Source organism: Apodemus sylvaticus, chromosome 9, assembly GCF_947179515.1.
Source record: "Apodemus sylvaticus chromosome 9, mApoSyl1.1, whole genome shotgun sequence".
Classification (NCBI taxonomy): domain Eukaryota; kingdom Metazoa; phylum Chordata; class Mammalia; order Rodentia; family Muridae; genus Apodemus; species Apodemus sylvaticus.
Genome location: NC_067480.1, coordinates 84724730 through 84740019, shown reverse-complemented (window position 1 = coordinate 84740019; position 15290 = coordinate 84724730). Strand labels below are relative to the sequence as shown.

Below are 15290 nucleotides of genomic sequence, written 5' to 3'. Positions count from 1 at the left end.
GGCAGATGGCTTAGGGCACCGTACCTCAGCACACGTCAGGTCACAGCATCTCCTCACCAAGGCCACAACACTGAGGTCTGGTCATAGACACTCCACTGACACAGGTATCAAAGAAAACTTTTTCCATTTTCATTTTTGTGCCAAGCTATAAAGAAGAATTGCTCTTCTGATGGTCCTGTTATCCTGTTCCCTCATCCAGACTTCAGTAGTCCTTAGTGGTCACCAGCTCACTCACAAGTGGCCCAGTGACACTCACATGTAAAGTTTCTACTTAAGTTTTCAATACTCACATTTTAGTCTCAGCGATTCAGTATTCTGGATCCATTGGCTGGACTTAATGACACCTTCTAAATAGGGGGAAAGTAACAGAGTTTACAATGGGTAATGACACTGGCAAAAAAACTATGTATATTTATAGATTAATGTTCAAGCTGCCTAAAGATAATAGTGCAAAAATAAAACTATGAAGAGAAATATCCAAATTGATGCTTCCACAAAGGATTGAATTTCTGTATTTCACTGAATATAACATGACAAGGGAACTTGTGGTCTTTGTTTTGCTTTTTTAAACAAAAACTAGGGATGGAGAGATGGCTCAGTGGCTAAGAGCACTGACTGCTCTTCTACTCAATTCCCAGCAACCACGTGGCAGCTCACAACCATCTGTAATGAGATCTGGTGCACTCTTCTGATGTGTGTCTAAAGACAGCTGCAGGGTACTCATATGAATAAAAATAAATAAACCTTAAAAAACAAAGACTATTTATAAATATTTATTTTAAATAAAGACTATTTAAATAAAATTAGTCAGTTAACATACCATCTATGAGCCAGGCGTGGTGGCACACGCCTGTAATCCCAGCACTTGGGAGGCAGAGGCAGGCAGATTTCTGAGTTCGAGGCCAGCCTGGTCTACAGAGTGAGTTCCAGGACAGCCAGGGCTACACAGAGAAACCCTGTCTTGAAAAACCAAAAAAAAAAAAAAAAAAAAAAAAAAAAAAAAAAAAAAAAAAGACACCATCTATCTTAAAATTGATGAAATGTGAAACTAAAAGTCAATCTTGGAAATAGACATAGATGATACTTATCAATATATCCAGAAAGTCTATTCCCAAAGCTCTGGGGAATAATCTACTGGTTGAACAAACAAATTGTAACAGATGTGGAAATTTTGACACTCTACTTGTGGCCTTCAAAGACATATTGTCCCCTTTAAAGTCTTCATTACGTCATTATGTGCACTGTTATTCCAATCCAAGGAAATGTGGTCTACTAGAAAGAGTCCTGGACATGGAGGATGGGCAGACTTTGGTTGGCATTTATTCTGCTTCTAATAAGATGGATGGCATTGCACACACATCACTAAATTCTCAGCTGAACTCCTCACCTGTGAAATGAGGAGGTTAAACCAAAATCTCATTTTTAACTCAACTCTCATTTCCAAGATCCTAAAATTTATAAATCTCTGGTCCTGGGTTCATCTCGATGGCCCCATGTCAAGCTACATGCACATGCTAAATTCCCTTCAAAGGTATCCTCTGCTAGCTTTCCATTTCAGTGCAACCCTCCTTGTTTGTGAAATGAGAAATGAGTGATTCATTTTGCTAACAAATTCTGAGTGCTGGGCTATGGCATCCATCTCTGCATGTGTAGACCCTGACCCTGACCCTCCAGTGGTCACTAAAAGGGACCTTACCTCTGCTGTCCTTGATTTCCCCTTCAATGAAGATACCCGCATCCTCAGAGCATCTCGTATCTGAAAAGCAATGACAGTTAGTGCTCAACAGATGCCAACAGAGATAACAGCATTCCAAAGTATAGACACATGGACCAGAACAGTGACTCTGGCCAGAGAAACGTGAGGTGGCTCAGTTCAGCACCTAGCAAGAAAGTAGACATAGATAAAAGTTGAAACATGATTACAGCAATCCACAGAACCAGTTTCAAATTTTAGTCATGGTTTCTGCTCTTTTTACCAACAATATCTGGTTGCAATCTCTATTTCTATGATCATAAGCAAGCCAGAGAATATGGACGTCTTTTCTTTCTTCCACACAGCTGATGCCCTGAGCTGTGCTCCCAAGCTCAGCAACCCTACACTCACTCCAGTTAGAACAATTTCTCCCTCCTACTTTCCTCAGCCACACAGAATTGGGCAGAGCAAGGAATGAAGCAAATTCAACTTACCTTGTGATCCATAATGGTTCCAAACAGCAAGATGAAAAAGCCCTGTGGTAAATTCAACAGAATCATGAGGGACTGCTTCTCAAACAGTATCCCGGTTTTATTTTAACCCTCTTCCTCTACCCTTGTCCTTGCCCGAGATAAATTGTGTGTGGGTAAGGGGGTTGCTGTTGTATTTATTTGTTTGTTTGCTTGCTTGCTTGCTTGCTTGCTTGCTTTAAAAGGTTGCTCTGTCCTGCCCCTAGCTGACACCATTTGGATCCCGATTGCCCCACTGTTACATCAGTTTCTGAAGATACTTTTGCTGGGTCAAACTTGGTTTTTATAGTGGAGTATCCTCTACATTCTCAGATCCTACTAGAGAGGAGGAGAGAATAAAATCATTAGTTACCAGAGTAACATTCAGAGTGGGAAAATTAAGCATGATTAGTAGCTCACACCTATAATCCCATCACTCCAGAGGCTGGGCAAGAGAATCATTATGAGTTTGAGGGTAGCCTGGGCTAAAGAGTAAGATCCTTTCTCACTTTTTTTTTAAAAACAAAACAGGGGTCCAGAGATATGGATCAGCAGTTCAGAGTACTGGCTACTCTTGCAAAGGAGTAGCCAGTTCCCAGGGCCCACATAGCAGCTTCCAACCGTATGTAACTCTAATCCAAGCGATCTGCTGCCCTCTTCTGGCCTTCATGGGCACTGCATACATGCAGGCAAAATATCCATACACTTAAAAATCAACAATAAAGGGAAAAAAACTTTTTACTTAAGGCAAAAAGAGTGGAGAAATGTATGTCAGTCAAGAGCTTTTGAGTTTAAAAGGGAAAGGTATTTAATGCTTTCTCTGTAAAGCAATACAACAGGACGAGTGAAACGGTGGGGTCCATACTTAAAGAATGAGTAAGACACACGCTTGACCTAAGCGGGCATTTCTTTAGAGTCTGTGCTGTTCGCACTTCGTGTGGTGCCTCTAAGTTCTAGGGACAGATCAACTGAAACACTTCGTTATTGTATTGAGTAGTTACAATATTTAAAGCAAAAGCTGGAAAACTTTCTTCCAAACACCAGACAGTCAATATTTACACTTTTCTGGCCATCCCCCTCAGCTGCAACTACTCAAATGTGTAATTCTAGCTCATAGTGAGCCCTGAGGAAAACATAAATAAACTGGCATGGCTATGTTCCAGGAAAACCCTATTACAAGAACTGGCAGAAGGCTGAGTTTTCGTAATCTTAATTAAGTGTAATTAAGATTGTGAATCTGACAGGTTTTCTATTAGGTAGAGAAAGAAATCTGATTAAGTGATAGCATGACCAAAATCTGAGTTTTGGATGAAGAGGGAGAGCAAAACAGCGTTCACAGGGACCATCTTGTCAGAGCGTGCATGCTGCAGTAGGGAAGGACAGGGGAGCTCATTCCACATCTAAACCCTTATTTTACCTGATGAGGAAGTCAAGACCAGAGGGAAATGCCCCCCCCTCAAAGACCAGATAGCATAGGACAAAATTTGTATATAAATAGCAACTAACTTTTATGTCACAGGAAATAGCAAGAAAGAAGTATAAGAATTCCTGATTGGTCAACTTCCAAAATGAAGGTCAATGGTAATCTCTTTATACTACAGAAAATATCTATTTCGCTAAGTTCCCTGGAGAAGGACCACATTATGCTTATTTTGATCAGGGAGCAACTTTTTATAACCTTGACCAAAGGACAGTCATCTATGTAAGAAGATTAACATCTGACTTGGTAGAAAGGACCCAAGGTCATTGAGAGAAAAGGAAGAACATTGCCCTCCAGCCAGTGGTCTGGTCAAATAACTCCAGGCTCACCCATGGTCAAGTAACTCACACCTATAATCTCAGCACACAGGGGCTGAGACAAGCAGACAGTTACAAGGGTGAGGCCACTCTGGCTACAAAGTGAGATCCTGTCTCAAAAGGAAAACTTTTTAAAATGGGGGCGGGGGAGGGGCCAGGTGAGATGGCTTAGTGGGTGAAGGCCATTGCCACCAAGCCTGATGGCAGAAGTTCAGTCCACAGGTAGATCTGCATAAGAATTGTCACCTGTAAGTCATCCTCTGGCTTCCACATGTAATCTGTGGCAGGCATACAACCCCACACATACATGCAAGCAGAGTGTGCACATAATAAACAAATAGATGATTGATAGATAGCAGATATAGATATATATAGAGAGAGATAGCAGATATATATATAGAGAGAGATAGCAGATATATATATAGAGAGAGAGCAGATATATAGATATATAGATAGATAGCAGATAGATAGATGATAGAAAGATAGATACATAGATACATAGATAGATGCATAGATAGATAGATACATACATACATACATACATAGACAGATACATAGATACATAGGTAGATAATCTTAAGTGGTGAAACATTATCAGTGCAAATGGGAGAAACTATATTCAGACAGCCCTGAAATAAAGGAAGAACACTTGGTACTTTTTAATGGTAAATAAATTACAGCGATCCTTTGATGTCTAGCCGGGAATACCAAGCAAATACAAATATAACTTACCTGGAAAGCATTGATCAAGGCAAAGATTATATGGAATGCTAGATGTGTGCCTACTAACAAGGTTGTTAGACCAAAACCCCAGGTCAGTCCCAGAAGTGGGGTGAGGATGGCAACATTTTTGCTGATCCTGAACACGATGGCCATATCCTGCGATTTCGAACTGCCAATCAAGGGCCTCTGCGTGTTGATAGCAACTGCAAGAACCACAAGGAGATTCACAGCCACGATGGCCAAGGCTGGAATGGCAAAAGCAAAAAGGGCTTTGGTTTGGTTCCAATTAAGCCAGCAGGCGTCTTTTCTGGTGTAGCCTTCCCCAGGCTCTGTGACAGTAACTGTGATGACGGAAATCACAAGGGGACACCCATAGCCAATGGCAAAGCCAATGGCCATCATACGAGACTTCATCATCCTGCGGAAAACAACCAGAATTCCATAGACAATGAGCAGTGCTTTGAAGAGCATCCAGAAGAACAGGGCGAGGAAGAAGAAGTGGCAGAAGAACGTCACGGCCACACACCACTTGTGATCCTCCTGAACATTCGCACTAAAGTTGGAGCCAATGATGAACCACACATTTGCGGTCAGGAGGGACACAGCAATGTTCACGATGCACACGTGGCGCATGTAGGATATCTCTGTCACCGCCACCCGGGACCAAACGATGGCTTCGATGACCAGGCAGAGCACCAAGCTGAAGATGGAGACGCTGAGTCCAATGAAGGTGATACGGTTGAGAATCGTGTCCTTTACAGGCTTAGAAGACATGAGAATAGAGAAGGACATCACAGCGTTGGTGTGCCTGCACCGGCATTTCACTGTGCTGTTGATGTCTGCCACCACTGTACATGGGCTCTCATCCCACTGCCTTTTCTTGGGATCCCAGCTGACACACTGGCTGCTGGTGCTCTGGGATTTATTGATTTTATCAAAAGTGAGTACGATTTCGTTCAGACCTTCTGGCAAAACCAATGATAGGATCAGATCACTTATGGGCTTTTGGAGACTCGTATTTGGCTGATGGACTTCTTTTAGAATGGCCCCCAAAGTTGGAAAAGCTATGGCAATGGCTTGGGAGGCATTGGGCGACAGCTCCCGTAATGCTTGCCTGGGAATTTCAATCACCACTAAGACATCTTCCGTAGCATTGAACCTGGGTACGGAGAGGCTGAGGCTGTTAGAGATACGAGAGCCTTTTGCCTGAATAAAGAGTTCATCTACGATGCTCTCAGGTTTACCTTGGATTTGGAGTTTCTTGGCGAAAGAGTTCACTGACTCCAACAGATCTGAGCTGGCATTTTTGTTGGGAATGTAAGCCCAATTTGAAATGGCAGTGGGGCCAAGGATGTGGTTGGCCACTTTCCCATAGTTCTGCAATGGAAACAAGTCTGTTAGTGTAAAAAAATCAATTTCTAAAATCTGAAACTTTGGGAAGATCTGATTATTTCATCTTATTTGATTCCTGCCTCTTTAAATTCTCTACTTATTGCAAAAGTGTATTAGTAAGACTAACAAAAGAAAATTAAAAGGCTATAAAGAATACATTGTCCTGGCTAGTTTTATGTCAACCTGACGCAAGCTAGAATAATCTGAAAGGTGGGAACCTCAATTGAAAAATGTGTTTCCATAAAATCCAGCTGAAGGGAATCTTCTTAATTAGTGATTGATGTCAGAGGTCGCAGGCCATTGTGGGTGGGGCCAACCCTGGACTGGTAGTCCTAGGTTCTTTTTTTGTTCTGTTTTGTTTTGTTTTGTTTTTTGGATTTTGGTTTTTTGTTTGTTTTTTTTTCCAAGACAGGATTTCTCTGTATAGCCCTGGCTGTCCTGGAACTCACTCTGTAGACCAGACTGGCCTCAAACTCAGAAATCCACCTGCCTCTGCCTCCCATAGTGCTGGGATTACAGGCGTGTGCCACCACTGCCTGGCTCCTAGGTTCTATAAGAAAGCAGGCTGAGAAAGTCATGATGAACAAGCCAATAGGCAGCATCCCTTCACGGCCTCTGATCAGCTACAGACTCCAGAATCTTACTGTTTCATCTCCTGTCCTGGCTTCCTTCAAATGATGAACTATGATGTGGATGTATAAGCCAAATAAATCCTTTCCTCCCTAACTGGCTTTCTGATCATAGTATTTCATCACAGGAATCGAAACCCTAACTATGACAGCAGTTGAGGGCATTGTCTGCTCTTGTAGAGGTCCCAGGATCACTTGCTGGCAGCCACATAGCAGCTTATAGCCAGATCTGTAACTCCAGATCCAGTTCTGGCCTCTGAAGGCACTGAACACACATAGTATACAAACTTACATCCGGACAAAACACCCATACCCATAAAAAACAAACAAATCTTTTGAAAAGGATATATATCGTATATACACATTTATATTATATATATATGTACATGTATATATGTATACATAATATGCATTATATATGTGTGTGTATAAACATGTATCTATAATATACATTATTATATGTGCATATTATACATGTGATATGTACATGTATATTATACATATATATGAAACATATATGTATCATGTATTAAATATACATATATGTTTATTATTGGATCTGAGGAAGATTTTCACAATACAGAATGTAGAATTAAAGTTCCATACAATGTGAATGATTGTCTTATGGAAGAAAGTGTCTGTGCATTTCATGACGAGTTTAAGAACTACTATATGCATACCATATCTCTATATCATTTAGTAATAAACCCTAATGCTCAAGAGCACATTAAAGTCTCTGAGAAGCTGACCCGGGTCTTGCTGGGATAGCTCTCAATTAGGAGAGCACTTGACTAATACACATGTACTTCTGGGTTCCCTTCCCAATGCTGCAAAGACCGGTGGGAATAATGCATGTCTGAAATCCCAGTACTGGGGAGGTGCAGGCAGGAGGATCAAAAGGGCAATGTCAGCCTCAGCTATATAAGAAGTTTGAAGGTAGCCTGGGCTACAAAAAAAATTGAAACCAAAAGACCCATCTTAGGGTAACACATTTAACTTTTAACACACAGCTTGTAACTACTGTTATGATATACAACTCCCTTCTAAAAATGAAAGTCAAATAACGTGAACTACTAGGGTAGACCTGGTCTATGGCCATTGCTCTATCTAATATCTAACATTCATAAAGAACACTGGACAGAAATGTCTGCTGCTATTGCTGTGGTTGTTGTACATTTTACCCTGAAAAGGAGATCTGAAACTGTTAAAAACTGAAGATTTAGGAAGACTCGTATCTGTGTTTGATGAGATTAACTTTTTAAGTACCTTCATTTTCTTCCAAGTCACACCAGCATGTATTCCAGAGGTTTGCAAGTCTGAAGAGATGTTTTTTAATAACTCTACTACGAATGCAATATTTCCCGATGTAACTGCAGAGGATTTCACAGCATCAACAATGCAAACGTAGTCCTCGGGGCAGTACTTTCGGATTCCTTGAAATACATTTCCAATATGGACTGGTGCCGCATTGCCAATTAAGTTCATGGGGAAAAGAGAAGATGAGGCCAAGGACAGACTAGTTGCAGGATGTGTGCGCTGTGTAAATAACAATAACAGCAAACATGCATTAGATGAAAGGAACTAAACAACACACAACCCCCATGGGAAAAACAGGTAGCCACGGAGGAGGCCACAAAAGGACCTCACTTGCTGAGAATAATTTAAGGCAGTCACAGAAGGCTCTAGTGACCCTGTTTAGAATATGCTTTCAGAATAATGGCTTAAACTGAAGTGTTTGTGTGGGGGTAGGTGTGTGTGTGAGTGGGTGTGGGTCTGTGTGTACACGCACTAGTGTTATGTATGTACACACATGTTCATGTGTATACATGTCATGGGATGGTGAGTACCCTTACCTGTGTATGCACAAACGGACATCAAAAGTCAACATCAGATTTGTTCCTCAGTCAACTTCTCCACTTCATAATTTTTTAAGATTTATTTTATTTTTAATTATGTATACCTATATGCATCTCTGTGTGGGTAGGTACACATCAGCGCAGCTGCCCGGGGAGGCCAAAAGAGAACATTGGCTTTCCTCAGAGCCTCAGGCAGTTGTGGGCCTTCCAACCTGGATGCTGAGAACCAAAGCCTGGGCCCCTGAAAGGGCAGTAAGATTTCTTAACCTCTGAGTCATCTCTCCAGCTCTTTGATTTTTAAGATGAGGTCTCTCGCTGGACTCAGAGCTCCTTGTTTTTCTAGGCTGGCTGAGCAGCAAACACAGGGCTTTCCCCAACACTGCAACTCGGGAGCTGCAGGAACACAGGGCATTTACAGAGGTGCTGGGTTCTGAAACTACGCCTTCACCGTTCCTGGCATGGTGAGCCCTTTACCCACTGAACCATCTCCCCAGTTCTTTAAGGCAAATTCTACAGAAGTGGAGGGAAGGAAGATGCAGGTGGAATTTCAAAGGAGAGTTGTTTGAGAAGGTTAGCTGTTCAAACACCACATACCAAAGAACCGCAGGAAAAAAAAAATGTACATTTCCCCAATTGTAAGTCAGTTGACCATTTCCTGTTGTTTTTACCTACACTTCTTCAGAAGTGACTTTGAATAAACAAGTCATTCCATTCCTTCATGCCTGTCTCTGCAGTGACAGGGACTTCACCATGATTGCCTATGCTGAGAAAGCCACACCATCCACAATTCTTTTATAAAGCCACTGCTAAATACAAAAGTGTGGGAATGCATGCCCTTCAGTGGGACTGGAGAGACAGAGAAAAAACAGGGTGCAAAGGAGAAGAGGTATACACGAAAGATTTTTATCATAATTGAGACAAGTAGGCGCCATTGAATTCTTATTCCTTCCGCGTTCTGTTTTAGTGACAGGATTGAAAGCACTAGAAGAGAAGTCATGTTTAATTTAATCCCAGGCATCTTTAGTTGATTAATTAAAACAAGAGGCATCTAAATCTAACGGTAAAGCCAAGCCTACAGCTCTGAGCCATCGTTTGCAGGTAGTTTAAGTAACTGTTACTCGATTTGTTTGACCTCTCGTTTCCAAGGTTTTGGTACGATCACATTTCTCCGCTGAATTCCTCAGCCAAGGCGGGAACTGATTCTTTAGGAGAGGACTAGGAAAATGTCGGATGAGAGGTGAGTACCTCAGTGTGAGGGTAAGGAAAGACACCATGAGGCGGGCACAAGCCACCAGGAAGCTCGCTCCAAGTCCAAGCTTGAGACTTACTGCCCTTTAGAACAGAGAGAAATGAACGAGCACCTCCCCTCCCCCAACCCTGGAAGGGTTAGCTCCTGCCACCAGGAACATATCAGAGCATCACCTGAAACAAAGCATCCACAGAGAGACTTGTGCATGTTTCAATGGTTTTTTGCCATTTGTTTTGATTACATGTGAATACGATTCCTCCACGGAAGTTCCAAGGACAGCTCTGGTTACAGCTGGAGGAAATGCTGCATGGCCCATCACATTTCCCTGAAAACAGGAAGAAAATAAAAAAAAAAAAAAAAAAAAAAACATCAAGTCAGAGGTCAAATTACCATTTTCAGACTCTGGCAAATCCATCTAGTTCATTCTGGGACTTTATGAAGAGTTGGCCAAGAAGATGATGTCAAATTGCCTTTTCAGAGACAAGAAACAGCTGTGTGATTGATGGTGAAGCTAGTGTCCAGGCAGAGAAGCAGAAAGAGGGACCTCCTGGTGTTCCAAACCCATACTGAGACCCCCCCCCTCACAGGCAGGAGAGGACGAGACACTGGGGAAGAGAGTGAGAGCTTTAATACTACAGTGGTTCACGTGAGAAATGTCCCTGTGTGAGCTCATGTACTTAAGCACTTGGTCCTCAGTTGGTTGCATTGCTTGGGAACATTATGGAACTTTTAGGATGCAAAATATTACTGGAGAAATTATATCAAGGAGGACAGGCATTGAGAGTACATAGCCTCACCCCAATTCCGTGTTGCCCTCTCTGTTTAAAAATGTGACCTCTCTGGTCCCCGAGAGGTCTGGTTGCCTGCTACCATACCACCACCACCATTATGGGCTCTGCCTCTGGAACCAAAAGCCAAAATAAACTCTCTCTTGTAGTTGTGTGTTTTCTGTATGCTCATAGTTTTCCTCCCGGCCCCTGCTCCCGGAATAATGTCTCGAAGACTCAAATATATGTACAATACCTAGGCCAAAAGCTTTGGCTGCTGCCCAACTAGCTCGTAAGTTAATCACCCTATTATTCTATTTTAAGTTCTGCCACGCCACGAGGATGATTAGCTGATCCTCAGTTTTTTTTGCTGCAGTCTCCCCATCACCATTCCAAGGCCAAGCTCACACTGTCTATCCCAGAATCCTACTCGCTTTTCTCTCAATCTCTCTTTTCTCTCAATCTCTCTCTTTTCTTTCAATCTGTCTCTGTCTCTCTCTGTCTCTGTCTCCCTCTGTCTCTGTCTCTCTCTGTCTCTGTCTCTCTCTGTCTCTGTCTTTGTGTCTCTCTCTCTGTCTCTCTCTGTCTCTGTCTCTCTCTTTCTCTCTCTCTCTCTCTCTCTCTCTCTCTCTCTCTCTCTCTCTCTTTCTCTCTCTCTTTCTCTTCTCTGCTCGAACTCCCACCTTTTACACAGTGTGCAGGAGACTCTTTCTACATTCTCTTCCAGAAGTTACCATAGGTCGTGATGTTTTATCACAGCAACAAATGGTAACTAATACCAACGCTGAACAGAAAACATGCTTGCTTTTGTGACTAAAAGAGAATTGATAGGTACACAGAGCAAGAGTCTTTGAACTTTTTTGTATAGAGCTATACAAATAGAGGTGGTAGGTAAGATGCAAGGGAATGCTCATAATCTTAATTATCCTTTAGGCACAGGCACTTGTCATTAGTCCTTGAGGTTCCTTTCTAGATAGTCACTATGAATACTGAATTAGTACTGATCTGCTGTTCTAGAGGAATAAAGGTCCTCTGGGAATGCACCCAGGCCTCTTAAACCACTGCACCATCTCTCTAGCACCTGCAGAGTAAATATTTGCAGCTTTCCTGCTCTTGGTCTCTGTCATCTACTCAATGACCATTTTTATTGTGAAAGCAACTAAAGACAAAATGGGAGTGGACATTGCCATGTTCTGATAAAACTTCGTATTTACAAAAACGTGTGGTATGTCTACTTGGCTCACGGGTCAGCATGGGTTATAAGCTTCAGAGTTAAATAATGAAGCCATTGAAGTACTTCTGGAAGAACTTCCAAAGGATAGTGCTCATAGAACAGGGAGAGGTAGATGAGAGCCCAATGTAGTGATGCACCCTTGCAATTACAGTACTTGGGAGGGAGAATCAAGAGTTCAAGACCAGCCTGGGCAACATAGTGCATTTAAGTTCCAAGTTAAATAACAAAAGCCTAAGAAAAAAGGAAAAGGAAATCAATGAGGCGAAGTTGTGTTGAAAGATATTACAGTGTTAAAATCAGTAAAAATGGAAAAACAATTTGTAAATAATGTAAGAGTACCACCATGTTTATAACTCCACTCCCTGGCAAAGGAAGTAAGTAGGTTTGTATGTTTTGTTTGGTTGGTTATGTGAGGAAAGAAAAGCTATCAATGCTGGTAAACACAGAGAATTTATAAGACGTTATTATTGAATTAGAAAGCCTGGGGCTCTGGAGACATGTAACATTCATCTCCCTCTCTTCTCTTGTCCCATTTTCAAATGAACAAAGACTGTGGTATAGTTATACACACCTTGTGTTGGTCTAAACTCATGCTTCTGTAGAGATATTTGAAATTTATCTTCGTCCTGAAAAATATAAATTCCCAGAACAATGTACTGTGAGATGGTCTCTCTCAGTGCAACTGAGAAGATCCATATAAAGATAAAGAGGAAAGGTGGTGAGACTAGGAAGGAAACTGTCAATCCACTGATGGGTCTGAGGGAAGGTGCTAGAGAGAACACAGGTGAGGACAAACTAACCCCTAATGATGGCTAACCTGGAAATCACTTGAGCTGGGAAGGTCAAGTTAGTGGATAGGGTATGTATATCTCTTATAGTTTTAAGGATCCTGAGGGAATACAGAAGTGGCAATTACACTATCAAGTCTCTGCCCGTCTTTAGTGAATGGATGGAATACAGCTGAGGAAAACCCCAGGCTCCGTGAATACATCCTTAGAGGGAAGAAAGGAATAAACACTTAGAATGTTCACTGGGTAACAATAACCAAATCATGAATCTTTTATACCAATAACCAAATCATGAATCTTTTATACAAGGAAAGGAGTATAAGTATTACCTTGAAGTATAAATTTAGTTATGATAAAAAAAATTACACATGATAAAGCAAAACACCTCCCAGAACTAGCAAGACCTAAAGTAAGATCTGAATGTAAATTGTTCTACTGGCAGCCTAGGTCTTTCTCCTCTGGACAGCTACCTGGATGCAATCTCTGTGGCTTGCAAAGTGATAACCACACTGAACTGTTGCCTCCTGGACCATTTCCTGTCACCTCTTAACTCTTGCTGTTGTTGGTTTTGTTTGTTTTGTTTTGTTTTGAAAATTACTATCAACAAGAGTGAAGTTATGATCATATGAAAAAGTACTTTAATTGGCACGTTAGATACTTTTCAGATATCTAGACATCTAAGGGAACTGAGGGATTTCTCTTGGGATCACACAGGGAGAGATCAAACTTACTTTTCTGTGAGTCTTGGTTTTAGAATGAGAACATTCTGTTGTCAGAAAAAACACTAAACAGCAAACCATGGCAACCCAAGGCTTCATTTTTCACACATGGGGATCTTAACCTGCAACAGAAAAGCAAGAAGGTAAATCCAGCTGAGGGTGACAAACTCACTTGGACTACTTTGCACAGAGCAGGGTGAACCACTTTCTAAATCGACCAGAGAGACACACGTGGTGTGGCCAGAGTCCTGGGGAACAGGAAAGTCAACTGAGAAAATTACTCCATCAAGTTGGCCAATGGACAGGTCTGTGGGCGTTTTCCTGATGGATGATTGATAGAAGAGCCTCTGTGAATGGCTCCACCCGTGGGCGGATCACAGTTTGTATAAGAAAGTAGGCTGAGTGAGCCACTGAGGGAAATCAAAGTTCCTCCATGGCCTCTGCTTTCATTTCCTCTTCTTGTCTTTCATCCCGGCCCAAGCTTCCCTTCAGGGAGGACTGTGGTTGGGAACTGAAAGGCCGATAAACCTTTCCCTCCTCTAGATGCTTTTGTCCAAAACATTTATCAAAACAATAGAAAGCCAACTGGGGCACTGGTCAAAGCTGCATTCCTTAGGAGAAGAGTCATTCCAATTTGCAATCTAATTAAAATGCAAAACAAGGTAGCAGCCTTGGCTTCACTTGGGTCTCTCAACAACTGCATGGGGGGTGATGGGGGACGAGGCACTATCCCTGAATCTGTTGCCTGCCTGTGGATTCCTTTCCCCTAACTGGGCCACCTTATCTAGCCTCAATAGGAGAGGATGTTCCTAGTCCTGCAAAGACACCAGGGTGAAGTGATACCCAGGGAACCTCCCCATTCTCAGAGGAGAAAGGGAGGGAATGAGGGAGGGGTTTGAGAGGGAGAACTGGGAAGGAGGGGTCCTTCAACCAGGATGTAAAGTCAATAATAAATAAATAAATAAGTGGAAAAAAAACTTCAATCACCAAATGATCTTTTACTGCAGCACACAATAAGGCGTCCAGAAAAATGCATGCTCAAATAAATTCTAGTCCCTGTTATTTACTCCACAGATTTCTTTTTCTTTTTTCTTTCTTTCTTTTTTTTAATTAGGCAATGTGTACAACAACAAGTAGTTTTTGCTAATGCAGTAGCATTCATGATTTCTTTTTTTATTCTTCTCTCACATTACATCCTGGCCACAGTCCCTCCACCAAGACTATCCAAGCCTGCTCTTCCCCAGATTCACACCACCACTGCCTCCCCTCTAAAAAGAGCTGGACTCCCAGGGACGTCACTCAAACAGCCCAACCAGCTACAATAAGACCATCACATGTGAGGCTAGGCAAGGCAAGCCAGTAAGAGAAAAAGGATCTCACAAGTAGGCAAAAGAGTCAGGGACAGCCGGTTGTAGGATTTGCTGAAGAAGGCAGAGACAGGAGGATCACAAGTTCGAGGCCAGCCTGGGCTACACATTTTTCAGCTGGGCGTGGTGAATCCCAGCACTTGGGAGGCAGAGGCAGGTGGATTTCTGAGTTCGAATCCCAGCACTTGGGAGGCAGAGGCAGGTGGATTTCTGAGTTCGAGGCCAGCCTGGTCTACAGAGTGAGTTCCAGGACAGCCAGGACTATACAGAGAAACCCTGTCTCGAAAAACAAAACAACAACAACAAAAAAAACCCAAAACAAACAACAACAAAAAAAGAGTCAGGGACAATCCCTGCACTCACTATTAGGTTTTACACTCTTAAGCTTTTACACAAGAACACCAAGCTACTCAGTCATAACATACATGCTGTATTAAGTTATACAACACTATATGCGTGGGTATGTGGAACCTGCAAGTTACTAAAAGTTTTATAGAAACAGTATCTTTGACACTGAGTATTGTAGTAGGGAAGGTCTTACACCCTGCATTTGAATAGTAGGAACAA

At 42.1% G+C, this 15290-nt stretch overlaps 1 protein-coding gene across 1 annotated transcript; it reads right to left on the bottom strand.

Moving 5' to 3' along the window:
• Window positions 1-299: 299 nt before the first annotated feature.
• On the bottom strand, window positions 300-13455 carry Adgrf4 (adhesion G protein-coupled receptor F4). The gene is made up of 8 exons (XM_052193737.1): window positions 13369-13455; window positions 12421-12475; window positions 10022-10173; window positions 8010-8279; window positions 4732-6099; window positions 2188-2229; window positions 1697-1756; window positions 300-347 (listed from the first exon to the last, which is right to left on the bottom strand). Exons 1-8 carry the CDS (start codon window positions 13453-13455, stop codon window positions 300-302), a joined length of 2082 nt encoding a protein of 693 aa, XP_052049697.1.
• Window positions 13456-15290: the final 1835 nt, after the last annotated feature.

Excerpts from the sequence above, each read along its gene's own strand:
- Adgrf4 (XM_052193737.1), bottom strand. The coding sequence starts at position 13,455 with ATGAAGCCTTGGGTTGCCATGGTTTGCTGTTTAGTGTTTTTTCTGACA. Across the intron at positions 8,280-10,021 it reads CTGTGGATGCTTTGTTTCAG|CGCACACATCCTGCAACTAG; the intron begins GTGATGCTCTGA and ends TTATTTACACAG. Across the intron at positions 1,757-2,187 it reads GAACCATTATGGATCACAAG|ATACGAGATGCTCTGAGGAT; the intron begins GTAAGTTGAATT and ends ATTGCTTTTCAG.